Consider the following 24,936-nt stretch of genomic DNA (forward strand, 5'->3'; position numbering starts at 1 on the left):
AATATAGGGATATTTTGAAAATTAATTTCAATATTTAATTTTTTTTTAATTACTGGTTATCTAGGAGCTTAGTATTGGTTAACCATCTCATGAAATTCTCAAATCAGTAGAATTATTTAATTTCTAATGATTGATCCCATTAAGTGCTTAGCATGCAATTCAGAGTGATATCCATCCAATTTGATTAATACTTTATGCTTTGATGTGATAATAAAATAGGTTTAATTTTGTCAATTAACAATAATTATTTGAAGTTCTCTAAGTGACGACTACCACTTACATTGTATATTACCACCATTGGCCTTTGCTCCTCTGACTTGGAGTTCCTGCCAAGTCACTACAACTTTTAAATGTCAACTCACATTCTTTTCGGTATATTTTCATTTTCAAGCAGTCCAACATTCAAAAAAAAATATTAATTAAGTTCAAAGCTTATACAATTCAAGCTATAAACATTTTATTTCACATGATGTTCAATGGGGTTGCACTACATAAGACTGGTTCACTCCAATCAGGTCGTCGATCTCTCCCATGTCCGCTTCATTTGTAAGCTGGTTTGAGTTGTTGCCCATCTGTTGTCCGGACAGAGTTGACACTCCCGTCTCCATATTAGGCACTATTATCATTAAAACATTTTAACTTTTCACATCTCTAAAGTAGATCGATAGAGATCAGCCATGCATGACCAAAACTTCATGAATGGTTCATATATACTCACTATATATATACAAATCATACCAAACACATCAAGAGATAACTTAATGTATTATATTACCTGTGGACGTAGGCATATGCATAGCCAAGGCTTGCAGCCTTGCTTTGCGACGATTCGCTAAGATTATAGCGATGAACACATACGCAACAAAAACAAACGCTACCGCAGATACCACCCCGATAATAATTGGCAGTTTACTGCTCTTGTCGTCATTAGTTAATGATCCACCTGACCCTATATCAAATATTATTTTTGAACTTAGATTCAAGTGTTATGTTTGTTGTATCCGCGTTATATTCCTTGTTATGATCACTAAGAGCTTTCATAAAATTAATAAAGACAACAAATCAAAATGGATAGAAAACTTCAAAGACAAACCTGAGCTCACTCCATTGCTCCCTCCAGCTCCTCCTTTGCTAGTTCCACCGGAGCCTTAACACACAAATAACTTTTTTTTAACATATATCATGTTACATAAGTATATGATACATATATACCAATAAGTTTTTGCTTTTCGGTAGTTCTAGATTATAATATACAAGTAAAGACTTAAAAAATGCATTTCAAAGAAACAAACCAGATCCTCCTCCTCCTCCTGCGCTTCCACCTGATCCACTTCCGCCTTGGCTTGTACCTTTACTTATAACATAAAGCTCGGCTGCATTTATCATTGGCGGTAAAAGAGCACTAACCGTTGAATGGAACACCAGCAAGGTGCTTGAGCTAGCCACCACATCTCTCACGACCACTTGTGTAGTTTTTCCAAACACAGGCACAATTGGACCCTTTCCAACTTGCTTACCGCCAAAGAAAATGTTGAACGATCGTAAACTCGATTGAAGAGGCTCCGAGAAATACATAGCCAAGTAAACCGGAACTCCTTCTGAAGGAAGAGTGGGATCGGCTAATGCTAAGCCTTCCCCGGTCCAAGAGTTACGGAGGACGGACTCAGGCGGCTTGTTTGATGCACCAGTTGTATCGATCGTTACAGCCGTGGATGGTATTCCTGTGACCAATATGTTTATCTCCGAAGGAAGCCAAAACCTACCTTGAAGATCCGATCTAGCGAAAATAAAAATAATAATCTTAAACCAGCCAAACATAATTGTCAATGGACATATTTATGGTTATTTAGACTACGGTATGAATTGTAGTTGAAATTTGGCATTTACGTATGCTTTTGTTTACGTTAGGAGTAACTGTTTAAAACAATACACATTGTAATCCCGAACACCAAAACTATACACTAAATATACCTATATTTATGCTACTTATACACGTAATTGGATATCGATGTTACCGTAGAACTTCTGTTGCACCATACGCACGTCGTTGTTGGTAAAATAAACCTTCACCAGGACCAAGCTCATCATACATGCCAGTAGCCAAGTCCACAACTTCAATGGATGATACAAAAGGGTTCGATGAGGAAGACGTACGCACAAAGCAAACGCTAGTCTCTCCGCCCACCGGAGCATATATAAGCTCCAAAATATACGGTTCAAATGCCGAGGATATCGATACGGTGCCTCGGTATTTCCCTTCAAACACTACGCTGAAGGTTGGGGTTGAGAACTTCCCGTCGTAGTTCCCGTAGTAAAACATCGTTCTCACTAGAACTTTTCCGCCTTTTGTAACCGGAATAGTGGAGTAGCAATTGGTGTCGCCACTCGGAAAGTATCGAAGCGTGGTGAGGGATTTTTCGATGGTGGTGGATGAAATGGTGGCGACCTCTCCGGATGTGATGAGGTCGTTGTCTCCAACCCATTTTAGGTTGTTATTGTCTACCCCTGGCAATGACGTTCCACAGTCTATGTTTACGCCTGAAATTGATTATGCATGCATGTTAATTATAAACTTATAATAAGGATTAAGGATACAACTCATTAATTCCTTGAACAATATATATTGTTAATTACGTGGATTGATCCAGACCAATATTCTAGATTTTACGGCCAAATTAAATCCAAGACTCTTCTTAAAAGAGGCTTTTACATGATAGCATAACAGAAAGAAGAACTTTAGTTACATGCGAATCAAAAATACTTACTGGCTAGAGAGAGGGTTTTGATGGAAAGAAAGAGAAGAATAAGCAAAGCAGCAGCCATGGTGGGAGCTAAAACTTCAACTAATGTTCTATACAAGATTTATACATACACCCTGAACATATATAGTTGAGCTGTCTATTAATATAATAAAACCAAGTTGAATTCGACCAAACAATATAAAACATGAGAACATTCTTTGAGAGTTTTGACAGTTGGTTTCTTCAAGAACGGTCAATTACAAGATATTCCAACATGCATTTGAATTTTGATAATTCATGTTCATGCTAAGCATGTAAGAAAATTTAGATTCAGTGCCAATACTATATAGAAATCTATAAATTTATATGCAATTTGAGGTCTTATTTTACCAAAAAGGAAAAAAAAAACAAAAAAAAGAGAGTAAAAATGATAACAACTTGAGCCCTTGTGATTTTAGTTAACTTGAGTGCTTGCTAATGTAAAAAGTAAAGAGCAAAAGCAATCATAGAAATTTATTAAGATTAACTTATATTAATGACCAGTGGGGATAATTATATTTCAAAACACTCTTATTAAGATAAACATAATATTACATGAAAAAAGAAAGACCACATTATTAATTTAATTTCACACCACAACTCCACAAGTCCACAACACATCTTTAGTCTTCAATTTCCAAACTTGAAAGTTCCACTTAACCGGAGATATCAATGGACTTAACCTCAGGCTTCTTCTCAGGCACTTTTGGCACCGTAACGGACAACACACCGTTCTCCATACTCGCCTTCACTTCCTCCATCTTTGCATTCTCCGGCAACCTAAACCTCCTCATAAACTTCCCACTCGACCTCTCCACACGGTGCCACTTGTCACTCTTCTCTTCATTCTCACTGCTCCTCTCTCCACTTATCTGAAGTATGTTCCCATCTTCAACCTCCACTTTCACCTCTTCCTTCTTAAGCCCCGGCAAGTCCGCCTTGAACACGTGCGCCTCAGGTGTCTCTCTCCAGTCCACTTTAGCGTTTGTGAACGCTGCAACGTCCTTGGCTGGTGCGTTTGCTAAAGCCGATGGTGTCAAGAATCCTTGGAACGGATCCCATACGTCTAACGAGAATGGATCAAAGGCGTTTGTTCGTCGACCTCCAAAGATGCTCGGAATTAGAGACATTTTTTTTCTTGTTGTTGGTTAACTCTGTTGTGAATTTGCTCTGTTTTTAACTTTCTTTAGATTTTTGTTTGATCCAAATAGATACGTGCCCTAGCATATTTATAGGGTTAGAGAAGAAGAGGGTACGATGATAAGAGAGTGTTCTGCAAGTTTCTTCAATCAAGAATCTTCGTATGTATGTAAATGTAAAAGCATCGGTACCAGAAGTCTCAGGTGCTTTCAAGAAGTTTCGGTGAACGCCATGTCGTTTTTTGTTTTACATGGGCTTTGTTAATGGGCTTTACTATCCGTAGCCCATTTAAGATCCCTTCAAAATTGTAGCCCATTTACTATTCTGTTCATCTTGTATTTCATTTTACTACTGAGTTCTGAAATATTCCAATCGAAATTTGTTTTATTCAACAATATTCAACTCATCGATGATTGATGATATCTGTAAGTGACCAGATACAACCTATGCTGATTCTTTTATGTATACAAGTGGTGTGAAAACCATCGTTGGTCTTTCATTATGTGAGCTGGCGTTCTTGCCAAGTAATGTCAAATACTAACAAGTCAATGTATATTTTCATAGTCAACTCACATTTTTTTTTCCAATTTAAATTAAAAGTCCAACATGAACTTTTTTGGGATGGCAAAATATTCCTTATATTGCTAGTATTAAAAATCCCTACCTATCCAAAGTGACATAACACTTTTTTCTTACGTTTTTCTTACTTCTTTATTTGTGTCCTTACACCATGTGCATCGGCGTTATTAATTTCAGTCCTCCATATTTTAATTTAAAAAAGAAAAATCAAAAAGAAAAAAAATTGGGACGTTCGTTAAAATGGAACGTCTTTTGCCTTGTTTTTTTACTATTCGCGCACCCTACTGACACGTGGCGGCCCACGATTGGTTGTCTTTTTTATAAAAAAAAATATCTAAAAAAAAAATAAAATAAAAAATCCTGGAACCTAAAAAAAGTCCCAACCAATGCACATCGTATTAATCTTTTAACCGGAAAAAAAAACAATCTATGACATGAAATCTTATAGGAATCAAAAAGATTACAAAGAGAAACCGCAATTGTTTTTTTAATAATAATCAATGTAAACATGTACAATTTAAAGGTAAAAACATATGTTTTCATATGATTTTCAATGTCATTGGGCTACATACGACTGGTTAACACCAATCAAGTCGTTGATATCTCCCATGTCCGACTCATATGCAGGCTGGTTTGAGTCATTGCCCATTTGTTGTCCGAATAAAGGCGACGCTCCAGTCCCCATTTGAGACACTATACATGATCAAAATTAACATTTAGCTAGTCACATCTCTAGGGTAGATAGATATTAATTAGTCAAGACCAACAATTCATATAGTTAAATTTTTTTACAACGAATAGATAAAATATAATTACGATATATACGTACAAACTCATAAAGGAATCATTGTTTACCTGACGTAGGTATAGCCAACGCTTGCAGCCTCGCTTTACGACGATTTGCAAAGATAAGAGCGATAACCACATATGCAACAAGAGCAAATGCTACCGCTGATACGGAACCGAGTATAGTTGGCACTTTACTCTTCTTTCCTTTACTTGTTAACCCACCTGCCCGAAATGATCAAATGTAATGTTTTTACTTGCATGATAAAACTAAATAATTAATGAATGTTCCATTTGTTATTTTCATTACATGTTAGTACTAATACAAACCTGAGCTCACATCATTGCTCCCTCCAGTTCCTCCATTGCTAGACCCACCGGAATCTAAAAAGAATAAAAACAAATTATGAGTGTAACATTTTTTTTTGAATGTAATGTTAAATTATATTTAAAGAAAAAATAACGTTTTCAGTGTAACATTAAGTAGAGAACTAACTAACTATATGATCGAAATATACTAAAAGTTTGATACTTTACTAATTCAAAATTCTACTTGGAACCTAGACTAATCATTGAAGATATGAATCTACAAAAAGAACAAACCTCCAGATCCGCCGCTCCCAGACCCTCCTCCGCCGCCACTCCCAGAACCCCCTCCGCCGCTACCACCTCCACCTGTGCCTGATCCGTTTCCACCTCCACTTCCACTTGTACCCGTACTTATCACGTAAAGCTCCAAAGCATTTATCATAGGCGGTAAAAGTGCACTAGCCGTGGACTGGAACACCAGCTTGGTGGTTGAGCTAGCCACCACATCTCTCACGACCACTTGCGTGGCGTTTCCATACACAGGCACTATTGGTCCTTTATTAACTTGCTTACCACCATATAAAATGTTGAACGATCGTGCACTTAACTCAAGTGGCTCAGAGAAATACATGGCTAAGTAAACCGGAACTCCTCCAGAAGGAAGAGTTTGGTCGACTAATGATAAGCCTTCCCTGGACCAAGAGTTACGGAGGACGGACTCAGGCGGCTTGTTTGATGCACCAGATGTATCGATTGATGCAGCCGTGGATGGTATTCCTGTCAACGATACGTCTATCGCCGATGGAAGCCAGAACCTACCTTGAAGATCCGACCTAGCCAACCAAAAAAAATATTCATTCTTAATATATTAACTTGTAAAACATAGGTTTGTATACCTATAATTAATTAGAGTATGGTCACTTTGTGTTCAATTTTTTCATTTATATTTATTATGTAAAATACATTTCGTAGTTTTATTTTTTTTTATCAAATATGTTTGCATATTGTAAACGTTAATGGATTCTTTTTTCTATTTACGTTTAAAAACGCTAGATTAAAAATAAAATACATAATGGTGAACATACTACTAAAGTTAAATTGATTAGGCTTATTTTTGTGTTATTCTATGCGAACTTGATATAGATGCTACCTTAGAATTTCTGTCGTGCCGTACGTAACTCGTTGATGGTAAAATAAACCTTCACCAGGACCGAGCTCGTCGTACATGCCATCGTCCAAGTCGACAACTTCAATGGAAGATACAAAAGGGTTTGACGACGAAGAAGTACGCAAAAAACAAACGTTGGTCACTCCGCTTGCCGGAGAAAATATCAGCTCCAAAAGGTAAGGTTCCAACGGGGAGGATATCGATACGGTGCCTCGGTGTTTCCCTTCAAACAATACGCTGAAGGCTGGGGATGAGGACTTCCCATCGTAGTTACCATAGTAAAACATCGTTCTCACTAAGACTTTTCCACCTTTTGTAACCGGAATGTTGGAGTAGCAGTTGGAGTCTCCGGTCGGAAAGTACCTAAGTGTGGTTAGGTATGTCTGGACAGTGGTGGACGAAACCGTGGCAGACGATCCAGACGTGACGAAGTCTTTGTCTCCGACCCATTTTATGTTGTTCTTGTCTATCCCCGGCAATGATGTTCCGCAGTCTATGTTTACGCCTGAAATCAGCCATGCATGCATGAATCATGACGGGTTAATTATGATATGATAATATGTAATGATAAGGTAAGGAAGAACGAGTTAAGATAAACTAATAGATTAGTAAAATTTTGTAGATAATTATTACTTACTGGCTAGAGAGAGGGTTATGATGGAAAGAAAGAAGAGAATACGAAGCAAAGTAGCAGCCATGGCAGGAGCTATAACTTCAACTAAAGCTCTACACAAAACTTATACACACATGCACCCTATATATATACGTCATATGTGACTGTGTATATGAATTATACTTATGTACTGAGTTTAGCTGTCTAATAGTATCTTAAAACCAAGTTGTAATCGAACATGAGAACATTCATGTATAGAGTCTGACTTTCAAATATAAAATTCATTTTTGACAATGAAAAATTACAAAAAAATTCCAATAACCATTATTATACTGTCAATTGCATATTAAAATTTTCTTTTATTAGTCAAATGCAGAATGGTATTGGATCTAATCATTTTAAAAGCCGATATTGCTAAGAAATTTTTTGTTGACTTTTACCAGTCAATGAATTTTTGATAAGAATTAATACCAAAAAATAAAAAGTACTTGAGACGCGAATGTTAAGCGCAGTAAAAAACACCATTTTTAAATTTTGACTTTAACATCTGTATTAGGAACATCATTTTTTAATATTTGTGCTAATTAAAATATTTTCAAATCATTGTTCTTGTTAATAATATTTGTTCTTGTTTATAATAGTTTTCTCGAATTAGAAACCAGGGAAGTAATCTTTGTTTAGAGACCTTGTACACTTCTTACAAAATCACTATTCGAAAGGTTTTAGATTTGGTATTTATATGTTACTACCATTTCCTACTAGTGAATTATAACAATTTTTGGTCGAATATAAATTGAAAGAATAACTTTTTTATAAAATAAAATAAAATTCATAAATAAGAAAAGGAATGTAGATCACACGACTAGGGTCAATGTTGTTCATCTTGAACAACATACGAATCATTCGTGTCGCTGACGAACTGTTGTTCAACTAGTGGCGACATTCCCGTGCCTGTTCCATGCCCTTAGGAAAGATACGAGAAACCAAACACCAATATTGTTTAATTGTCATATATATTCACATATTCAATTTCCATTATACATAGCAACAATATAGTTATACCTGTGGACATAGTTGGTGTTGTGTTGGAGTGTGGTATTGCGTTTTGACGCTTTCTAAAGAAAATAGCCCCAAAGCCGGATGAGAGAATTGCAAACGCAGAGGCAAACGTAACACCAAAAATGAGTGGTAATTTGTTTTTCTTCTTCTTTCTTCCTCCCTTTGTTTTTGTCACATCTAAAGGTTCTATATCTAGAAATGGTGTCAAAATTTTGTATTTGCATCAGGCAAAAAAATGCATAAAATAAAGGGGAGAAAACACATTTGGCCATAAAATAAATTAAAAATTTGTGTTTGCATTAAGCATAAAATGCAACAATAATTTATTACCTCAAAAAATAGAAAGAAATAAATGGGTACAGATTTTGAGTACTAAGTACAAACCTTCTACGGCATTGTTTTTGTGTGGTTCCGTAGCTCCGGGACCTTAATCAAATACCAAATTAAACTCAAAGCATTTAATATTATGATACATTGCCTATAGATTAACATATCATTCCTTATACTCATTACTCAATGTCCATTGAATCTTAAGTTGGAAGCAATGAAATTTAAATTCCATAAACTAGAGTTCGAAGTGTTCAGAAGTAAATACATGGAAAAGTTTGGTTATTTACTTAAAATTTTGAGAACGTTTTGGTTATTTAAATTGACCAAATAATTAACTAACCTTGGGTGTCTCGGACTCGGTTGCTGTTACTTATTGAGTACAGCTCCAACCCATTGATGAGGGGTGGCAAATTCGAGTCATCGGTTGACTTAAAGATTATCTGGGACATCGACGTAGGCACTACATCTCTCAAAACGAATTGAGTCGCTTTCCCAAACACCGGTACAATGGGACGCGAACCCACTTGAGTGGTATCCAAGAAAACGTTGAAAGACCGTCTTTGAGTCCGACCTAGACTCTCAGGTTCTGAGAAGTAAAGAACCATGTATACCGTTGAACCAGGTAAGGGTATAGCCGGGTAGGAAAGTGAACCGTATAATCCGTATCCTGAGTATGCCTTTGACATGACAATCTCCCGCGGCTTGTTAGACGCTCCGGTGATGTCTATTGATAGGGCTAAGCTCGATAGCTCGATGGTCATTGTGGGGTTGTCTAGGGACCCTGGTGCGTTCCATAGCCGACCGTAAGGGTCTAACGGGTAGCTAAATAAATTTTAAAAACACCAATATAAAAATAATCAGTTGGGTACGTAACAAAAAACGCACTTGACGTTATAAAAACTGTTATGAATGGATAAATTTTGTCTAAAGACTATCCAGGATGGTCTTTGTGTATCAGTATATATACCTTATAAACTCTTTGGCACCGTAAGCAATTCTTTCTTGGAGAATGAGACCTTCTTTAGGATCAAGATCGTTGTACATGCCAACGTCCATACTATAAACTTCAATAGAAGATATAAAAGGGTTATCGGACGGAGACGTACGGGAGAAGCATACGCTGATATTCTCATTCACCGGAGCAAATATCACCTCCGAGAAATAGAAATTTTCTTCGTCCGAATCAGTAATTTGAATAGAGTCACGGTGTTTCCCGTCGTAAATCACGTCAAAAGATGGCGGCGAGAACTTCCCGTCGTAGTTCTCGTACTTAAAGCTCGTCCTCACTAGGGTTTTCCGGCCTTTTGTCACCGGAATGTTGGTGTAGCAGTTGGTTTTACCGGTTGGGAAGTACCGGAGAGTGTTCATCGGCTTTGTGACGACGTCAGGAATCTCCAAGGGCTCTCCGGTGGTGACAAAGCCCTTATCTCCGACCCATGTTACATCGTTGGAGTCCACGTATGATCCAGTTGATCCACAGTCAATACTTATATCTAATGATAGAGAAAACAAAACATAATACGTTAAGTGAGTTAAATTAAGAAAAAAAAATGTTAATGTTGGAGGGATTTCATATTTGTAACGTACTCTTTGCTAGTGTTGTTAGTATCACTGCTGGGAGAGATAAGAGAGTGATGAGATAAAGAAGCGCCGCCATAATCAATCAATGAGGTGATTAGCTTAATTGCATGCATACGTAATATATAGATATTATTTTTGAAGTATGTTCGTATAATCATATCTTGTGACTTGAATAGTGAGATTGCACAGCTCATATAATATATCTAGTTGACTTGACTTATCAAGATTGCACAGCTCATGTTTTATTTGCATCAGTGGTGTGGATCTTGATTTATGTTTTAGAAAATTGTGATTTCAATTTATTCGAAGGGAGCTTCATTAAGTACTCATTCAATTGACTTAGCATAGAGTGGACGTATTGAAGTCAATGGCATTTGTTTTCTTATATGCCAAGGCACAAAGACTTTAGAAGTAAACGGCTCATGTTCACCCACTTTTATTTATACGTATACAATGTTTTAACAAAGTAATAAAACGTATAATTCAACGTAGTGGGAACAAAATGGTTGGATAATTAATGTGTTAAGCCGATATCTTCGTATATTAATCTCAGTATACTACTCATAGGTTGGAACTGGTGTAGGGCTCAAGTGTAGATTAGGAATAAGAAAGGAGGCAAGTGGTGTCCAAAGGAATTAATGTCTCAACCTAATAATCTGTCTTTGGTGGACCTTTTGTTTTGAACGCAGAGCCAGGTTGTGTTTAGGAACCCGAACTAACTAACTGTTTTATTAATACCAAATGGTTCCAGTGATGTTCATCATATTAATTTCATCTAAAAGAAAGAAAAAAAATCTTTTAATTCATTTTCTGTCATAGAAGCGAAAAACTTTTCGAAAACAAAATTACATCGATCTCTGGCTTCAACTTACATGATAATGCTCATTAAAATACAATGATACTACATTTTATCGTTATCACGTATCATGTTTATTATTTGATGTATGAAAGATTTGACAAGAAGGAGAAGTTGAAAGATTTAAAATGAGAACAACAACAACAACAACGCATGAAACTTTTGCATCAATGAATAATTTAGAATATTTGAACATCTTTCCAAGTGATTGGTGAGTAGGCCAGTCCATGTGCACGATGATCATCTTGGTGAACAATATATGAACCGTTTTATGCAATCAGCTCATCACCATGCCCTGGGTTTCTTTCATCGCTCTTCAACTGCTTTCCAACTAGAGGCGATATCCCTGTCATTGTTCCAAAGACCTTAGAAATATAAGGCAACTCCAAAAAATTTTTTAGACAACTAAATATTAGATACTACAGATGATGTCTGTCTTATGCGTAAAATTAATATCATATATATATTTTAAAATTTTTTTATTAACTAACTGCACTAGTAATTTTAATATGTTAAAAATGTAAATATATGATCAAGTGCTAATAGCTCAATTGATAAATATTTCTGGCAAAAACTTAGAGCTCGCCGGTTCGAGTAGCGTTTGGGAAGAGACCATATAACATGTTATGGTCTCGTGTCTGAGGGGATGTATGAGTTTCGGCCCATAACCTCTTTGATTATTCAAAAAAAAGAAAAATGTAAATATATGGTAGATAAATATTGAGGAAAGATATCTATGGATTGTCTATAGATAAAAGAGAAAAATATTTTATTAATTTAAAAGACAATTGTATCCCTTTTAGTAGATTTATATTTACCTATTTTCTAATGGCATATATATATATTTATAATTTGATTATTATAGAGGATAATGCACGTATATAACTTTGCATATCAATGATATGTACAGTACCTTTGGACGTGGTTGATGCCGTCGTCTCGGACTGTGGCTTAGAGTTGGAAAACATTCTCACCAAAAAGGCCAAAATGCCGAGAACCACAACCCCGGAGGGAATGACAAGAAGGAGTAGTAATCTAATGTTAGTCTTTCCTCCAGCTTTGGTTGCCAAAATACTTAAAACTGCGTTATGCAAAAGAGTCAAACATGATTTAGTTAAAAACATCTATGTTAATTACCCAAAAATAAAAAAAACAGCAGTGCATGTTCAAAGATATGCACGTATTCAAGAAATGAAAATGATACTTTCAAACTTCAAAGTATAACTCAATGTGTAGATATATATGTAGAGAATGTATTTTCCCAATATATTCATAAGAGAGTACAATTGAGTATATATACAAAATGAGAGTGAGAGTTCCTAGGTTAAGTATTTACAGAATGTTCCATAAGAAGAGATACGAGATATTGAGGTCATTATGAGTGTCCTTATGTTATCCTTTACACGCCCCCTCAAGATGGAGGTGGTGGAACCACTCCAATCTTGTTCCGAAGTTGTAAGAACTGAGCACGAGACAGCGGTTTGGTGAGAGCATCAGCGAGTTGGTCTTTGGTGTTGACATGAGCGACACGGAGGAGGCCATTTTGAACATGTCCACGAACGAAGTGATAGTCGATGGCAATGTGTTTCATGCGGGAGTGAAACACCGGATTAGCGCAGAGGAATGTAGCACCGACGTTGTCACAGTAGACGACTGGTTTGTCAGGGAGTTCAACTCCAAGTTCGGTGAGGACGTTACATATCCAACGGATTTCAGAGGCGGTGTTGGCCACAGCTCTATATTCGGCCTCCGTAGACGAACGAGCGACACCGTTCTGTTTCTTAGCAGACCATGAAATGGGGTGGTGACCAAGATATGATATGTAAGCGTTGGTGGAGACGTAGTCATCGGTGTCGCCTGCCCAATCGGCATCGGAGTAGGCATGTAGGGAGAGACGGTTTCGCGCGGAGAAGAAGATGCCATGAGCTGGTGTGCCGGCGAGGTATCGGAGAATTCTTTTGGCTGCCTGCCAGTGTTCATTTGTAGGTCGGTGCATGAACTGAGATAGGCGGTTGACCGCATATGCGATATCAGGACGTGTGAAGCTAAGGTACTGCAAGCTGCCCACCACTTTTCGAAAATCAAGAGGATCATCTAGAGGCGTACCAGAATTGAGAGTGAGTTTTGGAGATGAGGCCATGGGAGAGTGGACAGGTTTGGATGCAGTCATATTCTGTTGATGCAAGAGGTCGAGAATATATTTCCGTTGGGAGAGATGAAGGCCTTTGGCAGTGCGACGAGCTTCAATTCCCAAGAAATAATTTAGGTCTTCTGCATCTTTGACAGAAAATCAGTCTGCAAGTGACGTGAGGATGTGTGTGATCATGTTCTTGTTGCTGCCAGTTATCAAGATGTCGTCGACATACACAAGGAGATACACAAAGTCGGAGCCACTGTGAAGAATGAACAGAGATGTGTCAGCCATGGAGTTTTTGAACCCAATAATGATAAGATAGGCTTTTAGCTCCGTGTACCACGCTAGTGGAGCTTGTTTAAGACCATACACTGCTTTGTGGAGGCGACATACATAATCCGGCTTGTCCGGATCAACAAAACCCGGCGGTTGTTCCATGTACACTTCTTCCTTTAGAGTGCCTTGGAGGAAGGCATTGTTGACGTCTAACTGTTGGATTGGCCATCCCTTGGAGACTGCAATGTCAAGAACAATACGAATCGTTGTTGATTTAATCACAGGACTAAATGTTGCTGTGTAATCACGACCCAATTGTTGATTGTAGCCTTTAGCGACAAGCCTCGCTTTGCACCGTTGATGAGAGCCATTGGGGTTGAATTTGTTCTTGTACAGCCACTTACACCCAACAACGTTTCTTCGTGGTGGGCGAGGAACCAGGCTGAAGGTGAGGTTGTGAGCAAACGCATCGAGTTCGGACGACATCGCACCACGCCATCGTTGATCTTTGAGTGCTTGTTTCAATGTCACGGGTTCGTTAGGAACCAGGGAGCTAGACGTGGCCAGAAGATTGTATTTGGGGTTCGGTTTGACAATTTGATTCTTCTGTCGTGTTTGCATTGGATGTGTGTTTGCAGGAATCGGAGTCACTGGCTCAGGAGACGGCGATGGGGGAAGGGACGAGGAAGAGGAGCTCTCTTCTGGGCTTGAGGATTCTGTTGGGCTTGAATTGTTGGAATGGGCCGAGCTTTCAGAAGTGGGCCTATTGGAATCTCTTTCACCACTTTGGGAGGAGCCCAGTACCCCTGCATCATCATTCCCATTATGACGAGAGTCGACAGAGGAAGAGGAAGTCAACATACCTTCCGACGACGACGACGTTCCGTGGTGAGAGGCTGAGTCCGGGAATCCCGGTTGCGCGGCGGACTGAGTCGGTACCTGTACGAATGGCCTGGTCACCGGAATTGGTCCAGCGGGATGTGTTTGGTTTGGTTGGGAGGATGAGGAAGTGTGAGGTGCAGACTTTGTGAGGGAGTGGAAGGGGAATACTTTTTCATCAAATTGGACATGCCTAGAGGTGTAGACACGGCCAGAGCTGGGTTGGAGACAGAAGTATGCACTCTGAGTGAGAGAGTAGCCAATGAAAACACAGGGGGTGGACCGGTTCTCTAATTTGTTGGTGTGGTAAGGTCTCAGCCATGGAAAGCAAAGACAACCAAAGCTGCGTAGTTTGGTGTAGTTCGGTGCAGAGCCAAATAGCTTTTCAAACGGAGACAGCATGTGAAGGACTGGCGTCGGTAAGCGATTGATGAGGAAGGTTGCTGTTGCAAATGCATATGGCCAGTAAGACTTTGGCATGCCGGCGTGAGTGATGAGAGAGAGACCGGTTTCCACGACATGACGGTGTTTACGTTCTGAGATTCCGTTGTGCTCAGGTGTGTGTGGTGGTGACGTGAAGTGAGAGATCCCGGCGGTGGAGAGAAATGATCGTAATGCAATGAATTCACCTCCGTTGTCAGAATAGAGCGTGCCGATTCTGTTACTGAACTTGTTCTCGACCAATGCCTTGAACGAGATAAAGGTCTCACGAACTTGAGATTTGGTTTGTAGTGGGTATAGCCATGTGTAGCGGGTGTAGTGATCGATGAGAATGAGGTAGTATTTGAAGTTGTTGGTTGACAGAATGGGTGAGGACCAAACATCAGAGAATATGTATTCAAGAGTGCGAGTGGAAGTGATGGAGGATTGATGAAACGGAAGTTTGTGAGTTTTATTAATAGCACAATCGGTACACAATGTTTGAGTCTTATTGGATTGTGAGGAAGGAAGAGAAAAATGAGAAACAACTTTGTGAAGAATGGAGTGAGACGGATGACCTAAGCGATGATGCCAGTCATCAATGGAAGGCTTTGATGGTGAAGAAGCAAAATAAGAGGCATAGGGAATGGAGGTGACTGGCCACTCGTACAGATCGCCGTTAGTCTTGCCTTGGAGCAATGGGGTTTCCGTTCTCAGCTCCTTCACCTGAAACGACGCAGGGAAAAATTCAACAGACACCTTGTTAGCATTGCAAAACCGATACACAGAGATAAGGTTCTTATGTATATGTGGAACACAAAGAACGTTATTTAGTGTTAACGGGCGAGTAGTAGAGACTAAGGGTACTGAACCGGTGTGCGTAATCTTTAGGCCCGAGCCATCACCTATGAGAACAGAGTTGTCGCCTGTGTATGGTTGGTGGAAGGACAGGTTCTGCAGGTCACTCGTCATGTGGTGAGTCGCACCGCTGTCCATGATCCATGGTTCAGCTGAGTTTGGGTAGCCAAGGGCGAGGTTGGCAGTTGGCTGCCAAGGACGATACTGATTTTGCAGTGGTTGTGACAGCAACGCAGGCTGCTTGTTGAGCAGGTGGGGACATCGTCTGGCGCTGTGGCCATACACGCTGCAAATCTGACACTTGCCCTGATATCCGCGTGAGTTGTTGCGATTGTCAGAGCGTTGACCTTGGTTGTTGTACTGGCGCTGAGCATTGGTGTTGTTGTTGGTCCAGTTTTGGCATTGTGGTTGTTTGTGCGATGGTTGCTGTTGGCGAGTATTAGCGAGATTGGCCGTGACAGGAACTTCAGCCAGAGACGCTTGAGTGGAGAGGAGTTTAGCTTCTTTGTTCAGGAGCTTCTCATGAATTTCAGTAAGTGATGGGGCAGTTTCACGGCCTTCGATCTGATCCACCACATTTTTGTAATCCTCTGGTAGGCCTCTCACGATCTGTTCAATTTGGTCTTCATGTTCGAGGGGATTGCCAAGGAGACTAAGTTGATTAAACTTGGTTGTGAGAGCCTGGAAGTACTCGTCGATGCTTTTGCTTCCTTTGTAGATGTGAGTGATCTGAGTTTTGATTTGCTGAACATGACCACGGCTTGGTTTAGCGTACGTGTCGGCGAGAGTGCGCCACACATCAGCCGATGTTTGAGCTTTAGACAAGAGAGGCTGGATTGTGAGAGAAACCACACCAATGAGACCACTGTAGATAAGCTTGTCTTGTCGTTTCCAGGACACGAACTCAGGGTTGGCTGTCGTGACTCCATTGTTGGTGACGGTGGGAGGAGGGCTTGGTCTGGATCCGTCGAGATGCCCTGCGAGATCGTATCCGTCGAGAAGAGCATGAACTTGGAGACTCCACATCATGTAGTTGTCGCTGGTCAGTTTGGTGACTCCAGACATGTTCACATGAAGAACTGTTTGCTGGTTCACGACGATAGCTTCTGGGTGAGCAGCCATGAGGAGAGAGAGAGGAGGAGATGGATGAGAGAGGAGGAGTAAAGAACAGAGAAGAACAGAGGAAGATGGCGGCTGAAAAAAAAAATATTAGGTTATCGTAATTGGCTTTGATACCATGTAGAGAATGTATTTTCCCAATATATTCATAAGAGAGTACAATTGAGTATATATACAAAATGAGAGTGAGAGCTCCTAGGTTAAGTATTTACAAAATGTTCCATAAGAAAAGATACGAGATATTGAGGTCATTATGAGTGTGCTTATGTTATCCTTTACAATATATACGTAGGTATTAACCAATGTATCTTTCACGCAAATACAATAACCAATGTACAGTATATCGTATCCATACCTTTTATTCCATTGTTTCCTCGTGTTTTCGTTTTTCCATCCTTGTCCCTATCTGAAACTATAACCAAAATAACAAAAGAACATAAATTACAGCATCAAACAATATATTTACATCATCACTCATTTATGTCCTAGGTTTGGTTAATTAAATATACCACACCAAAAAAAAAAATGAGTTGATGATAATGATTTTATATAACGTAACTTAGGAAGTAAAAGTAAACTAACTTTCTAAATCATCCACGCTAAAGCCACTCTCTTCTCCTCCTTCTCCTCCTCCTCCTCCTCCTCCTCCCCCTCCATTTTCACCACCTTTTTGGCCTTTTCTTATCAAATACAGCTCCAACGCATTGATGATCGGTGGCAAATTCGAGTCTCCAGTAAGCTTAAAAGTCACCTGGGACTGGGGAGTGCCTACTATGTCTCTTTCAACGACCTGAATTGATTCTCCAAAAACCGGAACGATGGGATCCGAACCCACTTGCTTGTTGTCCAAAAACACGTTGAACGACCGTTTATGGGTCTGACTTAGATCCCGAGGCTCTGAGAAGTAAAGAGCCAAGTATGCCGGTAAACCTGTTAAGGGGAGAGCCAGTTTGAAGTCTCCTGACAAGGCCTGCAACATAACATCCATGGGCGGGTTGTTTGATGCCCCAGTGATATTTATCGTTGAGGCTGAAGTCGTCAGATCGGTCATGCTGGGATTTTCTTGGGACAATGACGAGTCCCATACCCTACCGTAAGGATCTAGGTAACTAATTAAAAAAATAGACAATAACAGATTGAATAAGTAATCTGGTATATTATTTGGATAATTAATTATATAATCTTGAAGCCAAGTATTTATATAATTATAATCTATATAGTTAACACAATTTTAAAAATGTGCAGTAAGTTATCTCAACTGTTATATGTGAATCAAGAAAAACCTAGGGCCACATTCACATGCCAAATATGAAACATTAGAAAAAGACATTAAGTCTTTAAAACAACTAAAGTGATGTGTTTCAAATAAACTATTTATTTTGTTTTTCATAATTTGACGTTTATGGTTTCAATACTACGATAAATTGAGGTCTAATTTTCTTTATTACTAAGCATGGTATTATAACATTAAATCCACATCTATAAACATTACTGCGCCTGATCATATATTACCTTATAAACTCTTCGTCACCGTATCTAGCTCTACCTCTGGGAATGAGACTTTCGTCAGGACCAAGTTCGGCGTACATGCCGGCATCGAAGCTGTAAACTTCAATGGAAGATATAAAAGGAGTACCCCATCGATACGTGCGGACGAGGCAAACGCTGATATCCTCATTAGCCGGAGAAAATATCGCCTCTAAGAAATATATTTTCTCCTCGTCGTTGGTCTTCGGAATTTTAATAGAATACTTGTGTATCTGGTTGTAAACCAAGTCGAAAGATGGTGGCGATTCTTCATTATCGTAGTTACTGTAGTAAAAGTTCGTCCTCACAAGTGTTTTCTGGTCTTTTGTCACCGGAATTTTGGTGTAGCAGTTACTATGATTGCTTGGAAAAGACCGGAGAGTGTTGTATGGCTTTGTGGCAACGTTCGGTATCTCTTTGACAATGCCGGTCGTGACGAAGTCATCATCTCCGACCCATGTTACGTTGTTGGAGTCTTCGTAGGATCCGGTTGTTCCACAGTCAATGTTTATACCTAATGACCAATATCCAATAGTGTGAGAATAAAAAAAATGAATTAGAGACAATATGATCATTGGAGATAAGATTACAATGGAGAGATTTGTACCTAAAGCGAGAGAAAGGAATATGGGGGACAGAGAGAGGAGAGTGAGAAGAAGAAGCGCAGCCATGATTCAGTGAGCGAGCTACGTACCTTGCTTACATACATGCATACATATTATATATATATATATATAAATTGCTTTAGTTTGAGGAAAAAACAAGATGATTCTAAATATGAAAATATCTAACACTTATCCTCTATATTAATTGAGAAGATTCGTTTTTCTTATATCCATTCGTTTTTTATCTTAATTTTTGTCTTTTTGTCTTCAAATTAATTATAATTAAAAATTCCCATAAAATTTTTATAAAATATTTATTCAATCGCTATCGATATCTTATATTAAAGATATTTCACTATTTTTTTAATCGTGATATTATATATTTAATTTTTTGGTAGGATTAATATGTTATATAACTGTTTTATTACATACATATATATATATATATATGTATGTAATAAAACAGTTAGAAAATTGATTATATATATGTCTCTTATATATATATATATATATATATTCGAAAATCTTATACATGATTTTCGTTTCGTTTTGTTACTTTTGTTCTGTTTGTTGGAGCTTCTTCATAGAATTTTTTTGAGTATTTTTGATAAAAATATTGGTATTAACTATTATTAATTACAATTTCAAAAAGAAACATATTTTATTATTTTCGTTTATTTTTACATTATATAAAACATTTTTCATATAGCAAAACAAGTAGGAAAAAAAGAGTATGCAAATATGCAAGTGTACGTATAAAACAAATACAGACTAATAAATTGCTTACGGACATGAGATGGAGAATGATCCAAAACCTGTTTACAATTAGAAGACTTCAAAAATTAAAAGTAAACGTCTGTTTGTTTGCATTGGAGACTAACGGGTTTTGTACGTCTTGTTATTGGCCTCTTGCAAATAGCTTACGTCCATCCAAAAAAAAAAAAAAAATAGCTTAGAGCATCGACGATGGGAGAGATCCATATAGGACTCTTGGTAATATTTATACTATAAATTTTGTAAAATTTGAAGTGAAAAGATGATGATGAGGTTTTTAAATATGTAGTCTTTTAATGATAAGAGTCATTGGATTCTTTATTTTCTTATAATTAGTTTATAAAAACAAAATTTTAAAATATTTATACTTTATTACTTTTTAAATAATCATGAGTTTTAAAAAACATTACATAGATGCAAATATAAATATATTGATCAAAAAAAGAAGCAAATATAAATATAAAAAACATACAAGAAAATAAATACATTAATTACGTTGACATTTTGTAGTGTTGTAAAAAAATGTACTTACAAGGAAAGTAAAGAGAAAGAAAAGATTGCAAAAAGAAATTACCAAAATTTGAGATGAAACAGGGAAAAAAAATATTGGAAACAACTTTGATAGATGAAAAAAAAAAAAAAACTTTGATAGTCTCCCACGTAACAGTTTCTTCCCACAAAAAGCTCTCGTCGTAGGAGCCGGTTCTCTTAATTATCATGAATTAAACATTTATTTTTAATTTTAATTACTTTAAAAATGCTCTCCCACCGTTGTGGGTGCTTTTACGTCCATCCAAAAATGAAGTCACAAAAACTTAACAATGTATCGTAGGGAACATTTGATTGGAACTTGGAAGGGAAATTTCATGTGTTCAGCATCAGTCCTATTCATAAATTTGTAAATAATGAAATAAGAAATGAAATCGAAACTTACGTACCCATAATGTTGGTAGAAAGTTTTAATGTTTCAGTTTTGTTGTTTCTTAAGTGGTCCACTGATTTTTTAGTTTCCAGTGAACAAAACATTCCTATCAATAAATTTGTTTTTTTTTGGATTTGAATATGATCAATAATAATAATATTAGTAGAATTCTTTTAGTTTCGTCTTTCCTTTAATAAAATTAGTAGAATTGATAAAAAAAAAAAAAAAAAAAAAAAATTTGGTGATACAAGTATAATTTTTTTTATTTTTTTTTTCCAAGAGGTAGTGGGCTAGTGGTAGGTCAGCTTGGGTGGAAGGGTGTAACTCCCACAACCTGAGTTCGATTTTCCAGTTTGCTATTAACACCATCTTTGTGGAAAGTCTGTCAGATGAACTTAGATCCAATTGGTTTACTTGTAATCAGAAATGCAGGCGGCCTGATTAACGATGTGGTAGCCCAATATTTACGTATTGGCGAAAAGTCCATATTATATTACCTCAGTGCGGTCCTTCCACAACTGACCTGATCAGCCGACCGGTTATATAAAAAAAGAAGTAGAATTTTTTTTAGTTTAGCGGTTCACTTATTGAAATCATGAAGCCCATTCTTATCAATCTAACCCAAATGCATAATGGATATGAAGCTTGGGCAGGCTCGAGAAAACATGCCTACGAACACTCAGAAACAAGAATAAAATGGGATAATCCAATATCCATTATGGAGAAAACAAAGTCGAAACGAACCATGCAAATTTCTAGAGTCCTGTTAACAACACAAAGGCAGATTAGAGCACCTCCAAATGAGGTGCTTAATGCTATGCTTAAGATAATGTTTATATTAATTGCATTATATATAATACTAAACCAACCACAAAACATAAGCTCGTAGCTTAAATTAAGTCTTTAAGCTTTTTTTAAGGAACAAATGCTTAGTGCTGTAGACGACACTAGAGGCTTTGGAAAGTAGGCAATCAGACCACTCGACCGACCCCTGAATCTCAACTCCATTCCAATACAAGGCGATCATAGTACATCGAATCTCCATTATGCCAGTTCGCAAAAATGATTTGAAAATATTCTTGATATATTTTATAGATTTTATTGATATATAATTGTACGTCGATTTAAAATCATTTCAGTTATTATTGATGTATTTAATTGTTAACCCAGGTTATAAATTATTGATTTTAATAACAAAGATACATGTACTTGTTATGACGATCGAAAGATATATTGAGAAGAAGGAAACGGAAAATTTCAGATTCATTATTTAAAATTGACAAAAAAAAATAAAAATGTTTTGACAATAGTTTTCTTTCTTTCTTTGGGATAGAGAGATTCACGCGACAATTTGGCATTGATAAATAATTTAAAATTTTAAAATTATCTTCTTAATTAGGTCGTCAACGACTAAACTGGTCCATGTTGATGATGGTCATCCTGATGAACGACATATGAATCGTTTACGCCAATCAACTCCTCAATATCATACACATCTGGCTCATCATCATGCTCTTGGTGGCTAATCGCATCGCTCGCTAATTGCTGTCCAACTAAAGGTGATACCCCCGTCACTTTTCCAGGCCCTTAGAAATATAAGACAATCCCAATAAAATGTACTTAATGATCAAAAACTTCAAAACCAATAGAGATATGTATAAATGTTTTAAACCAAGATTATTAGTATGTACCTGTGGACGTGGTTGGTAGCGTGTTGGACTGTGCCTTAGCCTGTGCACGTCGTCTTTTTAAGAATATAGCCGCAAACGTTGACGTTAGAGATACAAACACTGAGGGAAACGTAAGGCCAAGAATGAGTGGTAAATTGTTTTTCTTCTTCATTCTAACTTTGTTTGCCCCACCTAAAACGTCGTCATGCAAAAGGAGTCAAAATGGTTTATTAATGTACTATATATATGATTTATTAACAGTGATAGTGTTAATAAATCATCTAGGTATAATCTTTAATTATTGAAATACAATTTTGATTAGAACCATAAAAATCAAAATAGATACAACCGATAGAGTACAAACCTCCCACTGCATTTTTTGTTCCTGTTTCCGTTCCTCCAGAATCTGTAATTATAATCAAATAACAAAACTGTAGTATTTAATAATAAATTTTCATTTCAAGATGTTGATGTTCAAAGTTTAGTTTTTCTTGTTTCCAAACTTAGATAATTAATCTGGTAGGCTTCATTAGTTAAATACTAAAATATATCACAAAATAATGATTACTTATGTTTTATGAGTTCATCTATAAGTTTACCTTCTGAATTATCATTGCTACCACTGCTTTGTCCTCCACCACCACTGCCGTTTTCTCCTCCATCATTATCGCCACCGTCTTTGCCGTAACTTATCGAATATAGCTCAAGAGCATTGATAATAGGAGGCAAAGTAGAGTCATCGGTAGACTGAAGGATCACTTGGGACACTGACGAGGCCACCACATCTTTTACGACAACTTGAGTAACTTTCCCAAACACCGGAACAATAGGACCAGAACCCACTTCCTCTTTATCTAAAAGAATGTTGAACGACCGTGTTTGAGTCAGAGCTAGACTCTGAGGCTCCGAGAAGTATAGAGCTAAGTAAACCGGTATGCCAGCTACGGGTAGGGTCTTGTCTGATAGAATTAAGGTGTCTGCTGACAAAGCCGTTGACATTACAATCTCGGGCGGCTTGTTGGACGCGCCAGAAATGTCGATAGATGGGGCTGAGGTCGTTAATTCACTGATTGTTGGGTCGTTGTTGGAACTTGACTGGAACCATAGCCTACCGTACGGGTCTAAAGGGTAGCTATAATATATTTTCAAGAAACCACCAAAAAGAATAAGAAAAAAACTTAATCAACCAAAAAAAGCTTATAAATAAATGATAATGTGAATGATTTTTAATTAATAAAAACTCATTTACTATGTTTAAATGTACATTAATTAAACGTGAGCTGAATTCAGAAAATCCTCCAAAATATTCACAAAATAAAACGTAGTTCCACTTTAAGCTATAAAACTAACAAAGTTTCGTTTTTAAAAATGTCAATAAACAGATTAAACGTTATATGAATTAGTTAGTGTTAATTGGATTACCCTATAAGCTCTTTGGCACCATAAGCAAATCTTTGTCGAAGAACGAGGCCTTCGTCAGGACCAAGATCTTCATACATCCCATCGTCCAAGTTATGAACTTCAATGGAAGATATGAAAGGATCATCTGAAGGCGACGTACGGACTAAACAAACGCTGATATTGTCACTCGCCGGAGCAAAGATCACCTCTGAGATAAACAGTGAATCAGTAACAACACTGTCAAGGTGTTTCCCATCGTAAACAACGTTGAAAGACGGTGGTGAGGACTTCTTGTCGTAGTTCCCGTAGTAAAACAGCGTTCTCACGAGAGTTTTCCCTCCTTTTGTCGCCGGGATGTTTCTGTAGCAGTTGGTTTGACCGGAAGAGAAGTATCTGAGGTTGTTGACAGGTTCTGTAAGGTTACCCGGAATCTGAAAAGACTCACCGGTCGTGACGAAGCCTTTGTCTCCGAGCCATGTTACCTTGTCGGAGTCCACGTAAGAACTTAAAGCTCCACAGTCAATGCTTATATCTAATGATACGTATACAGAAATAAGAAAAAGAAAACACGATTAGAGAGACCAATGCATGGAGAGATTAGTATTTGTATATGTTAAATGTTACGTACTCTCAGCAAGAGATAATGTTATAGTGGTAAGAGAGAGGAGAGTGATAAGAAGAAGCGTAGCCATGATATCAAATACTTTGCGTAATACACGAATGTATCTATATATAAGATTTATATAATTTGCATAGTTATATGGTTGACTTGACGTATTTGTCATATTATTAAACGCGTTTATATGAACAGTGTGTTAATTTGTAGTTGACTACGATTATATGGACTATGATGGTTTCTGAAATTGTGGTTTTAATGACGATATGATTATGAGGTCAGGAAACGAAGATGGTCATTCTAAGGCTGACGAGCTTTACAATTATTGATTTACGGGTTGTATATAAATAATTAAAATTCAGTTTAGTCGCTTTCAGTTGAAATTCATTTTGAACACTGATATATATTATCCGTATTTGATTTGGATGTATCTATTGGTCAGAGGATTTTGTTATTTAACGTTTGAACTTATTGTATATATATAGTCAACTCATATATGGTTTACCAAAAAAAATCAAAGTCAACTCATGTATT

General features: G+C 37.5%; 6 protein-coding genes across 7 annotated transcripts; all 6 read right to left on the bottom strand.

The window, feature by feature from the left end:
• Nucleotides 1-472: 472 nt before the first annotated feature.
• LOC17884698 (uncharacterized protein At1g24485) lies at nt 473-2,823 on the bottom strand. Its single transcript, XM_006292809.2, has 6 exons — nt 2,766-2,823; nt 2,065-2,538; nt 1,293-1,763; nt 1,094-1,147; nt 776-949; nt 473-616 (listed from the first exon to the last, which is right to left on the bottom strand). The coding sequence occupies exons 1-6, from the start codon at nt 2,821-2,823 to the stop codon at nt 474-476; spliced, it is 1,374 nt and encodes a 457-aa protein (XP_006292871.2). The 3' UTR covers nt 473.
• A 421-nt stretch (nt 2,824-3,244) lies between these two features.
• On the bottom strand, nt 3,245-3,960 carry LOC17885499 (17.6 kDa class I heat shock protein 3). The gene has a single exon (XM_006292319.2). The coding sequence runs from the start codon at nt 3,908-3,910 to the stop codon at nt 3,437-3,439; it is 474 nt and encodes a 157-aa protein (XP_006292381.1). The 5' UTR covers nt 3,911-3,960; the 3' UTR covers nt 3,245-3,436.
• A 914-nt stretch (nt 3,961-4,874) lies between these two features.
• LOC17887375 (uncharacterized protein At1g24485) lies at nt 4,875-7,501 on the bottom strand. The gene is made up of 6 exons (XM_023782808.1): nt 7,400-7,501; nt 6,745-7,267; nt 5,889-6,427; nt 5,616-5,669; nt 5,355-5,510; nt 4,875-5,192 (listed from the first exon to the last, which is right to left on the bottom strand). The coding sequence occupies exons 1-6, from the start codon at nt 7,458-7,460 to the stop codon at nt 5,056-5,058; spliced, it is 1,470 nt and encodes a 489-aa protein (XP_023638576.1). The 5' UTR covers nt 7,461-7,501; the 3' UTR covers nt 4,875-5,055.
• Nucleotides 7,502-8,162: 661 nt separating this feature from the next.
• On the bottom strand, nt 8,163-10,421 carry LOC17885475 (uncharacterized protein At1g24485). The gene is made up of 6 exons (XM_006291005.2): nt 10,352-10,421; nt 9,732-10,257; nt 9,105-9,586; nt 8,819-8,860; nt 8,438-8,626; nt 8,163-8,338 (listed from the first exon to the last, which is right to left on the bottom strand). Exons 1-6 carry the CDS (start codon nt 10,419-10,421, stop codon nt 8,244-8,246), a joined length of 1,404 nt encoding a protein of 467 aa, XP_006291067.1. The 3' UTR covers nt 8,163-8,243.
• Nucleotides 10,422-11,203: 782 nt separating this feature from the next.
• On the bottom strand, nt 11,204-19,098 carry LOC17887310 (uncharacterized protein At1g24485). Of its 2 annotated transcripts, XM_023783441.1 has the most exons (6): nt 19,022-19,098; nt 18,400-18,928; nt 17,470-17,996; nt 17,243-17,299; nt 12,115-12,282; nt 11,204-11,547 (listed from the first exon to the last, which is right to left on the bottom strand). In XM_023783441.1, the coding sequence occupies exons 1-6, from the start codon at nt 19,083-19,085 to the stop codon at nt 11,471-11,473; spliced, it is 1,422 nt and encodes a 473-aa protein (XP_023639209.1). In that variant the 5' UTR covers nt 19,086-19,098; the 3' UTR covers nt 11,204-11,470. The 2 variants fall into 2 exon arrangements, with proteins under 2 accessions (XP_023639209.1, XP_006292514.2); XM_006292452.2 differs by lacking the exons at nt 11,204-11,547; nt 12,115-12,282 and adding an exon at nt 15,431-15,636.
• A 2,915-nt stretch (nt 19,099-22,013) lies between these two features.
• Nucleotides 22,014-24,478, bottom strand: LOC17886380 (uncharacterized protein At1g24485). Its single transcript, XM_006290898.2, has 6 exons — nt 24,415-24,478; nt 23,808-24,318; nt 22,985-23,517; nt 22,750-22,791; nt 22,407-22,577; nt 22,014-22,301 (listed from the first exon to the last, which is right to left on the bottom strand). The coding sequence occupies exons 1-6, from the start codon at nt 24,476-24,478 to the stop codon at nt 22,126-22,128; spliced, it is 1,497 nt and encodes a 498-aa protein (XP_006290960.1). The 3' UTR covers nt 22,014-22,125.
• Nucleotides 24,479-24,936: the final 458 nt, after the last annotated feature.

Source organism: Capsella rubella, unplaced genomic scaffold (genome assembly GCF_000375325.1).
Source record: "Capsella rubella cultivar Monte Gargano unplaced genomic scaffold, Caprub1_0 scaffold_5, whole genome shotgun sequence".
Classification (NCBI taxonomy): domain Eukaryota; kingdom Viridiplantae; phylum Streptophyta; class Magnoliopsida; order Brassicales; family Brassicaceae; genus Capsella; species Capsella rubella.

Coding starts and splice junctions, on each gene's coding strand:
- LOC17887375 (XM_023782808.1), bottom strand. CDS start 7,460: ATGGCTGCTACTTTGCTTCGTATTCTCTTCTTTCTTTCCATCATAACC. Junction 7,268..7,399: donor CATAACCCTCTCTCTAGCCA/GTAAGTAATAAT, acceptor GGCTGATTTCAG/GCGTAAACATAGACTGCGGA. Junction 6,428..6,744: donor GGCACGACAGAAATTCTAAG/GTAGCATCTATA, acceptor TTGGTTGGCTAG/GTCGGATCTTCAAGGTAGGT.
- LOC17885475 (XM_006291005.2), bottom strand. CDS start 10,421: ATGGCGGCGCTTCTTTATCTCATCACTCTCTTATCTCTCCCAGCAGTG. Junction 10,258..10,351: donor ACTAACAACACTAGCAAAGA/GTACGTTACAAA, acceptor CTCTATCATTAG/ATATAAGTATTGACTGTGGA. Junction 8,627..8,818: donor CAAAAACAATGCCGTAGAAG/GTTTGTACTTAG, acceptor CACCATTTCTAG/ATATAGAACCTTTAGATGTG.
- LOC17885499 (XM_006292319.2), bottom strand. CDS start 3,910: ATGTCTCTAATTCCGAGCATCTTTGGAGGTCGACGAACAAACGCCTTT.
- LOC17887310 (XM_023783441.1), bottom strand. CDS start 19,085: ATGGCTGCGCTTCTTCTTCTCACTCTCCTCTCTCTGTCCCCCATATTC. Junction 17,300..17,469: donor TAGCGTGGATGATTTAGAAA/GTTAGTTTACTT, acceptor TTTTGGTTATAG/TTTCAGATAGGGACAAGGAT. Junction 12,283..17,242: donor AGGAAACAATGGAATAAAAG/GTATGGATACGA, acceptor TGCATAACGCAG/TTTTAAGTATTTTGGCAACC.
- LOC17884698 (XM_006292809.2), bottom strand. CDS start 2,823: ATGGCTGCTGCTTTGCTTATTCTTCTCTTTCTTTCCATCAAAACCCTC. Junction 1,148..1,292: donor AGGAGGAGGAGGAGGATCTG/GTTTGTTTCTTT, acceptor TTGTGTGTTAAG/GCTCCGGTGGAACTAGCAAA. Junction 617..775: donor GCATATGCCTACGTCCACAG/GTAATATAATAC, acceptor TAATGATAATAG/TGCCTAATATGGAGACGGGA.
- LOC17886380 (XM_006290898.2), bottom strand. CDS start 24,478: ATGGCTACGCTTCTTCTTATCACTCTCCTCTCTCTTACCACTATAACA. Junction 23,518..23,807: donor GGTGCCAAAGAGCTTATAGG/GTAATCCAATTA, acceptor AATATATTATAG/CTACCCTTTAGACCCGTACG. Junction 22,302..22,406: donor GCTACCAACCACGTCCACAG/GTACATACTAAT, acceptor TATATTTCTAAG/GGCCTGGAAAAGTGACGGGG.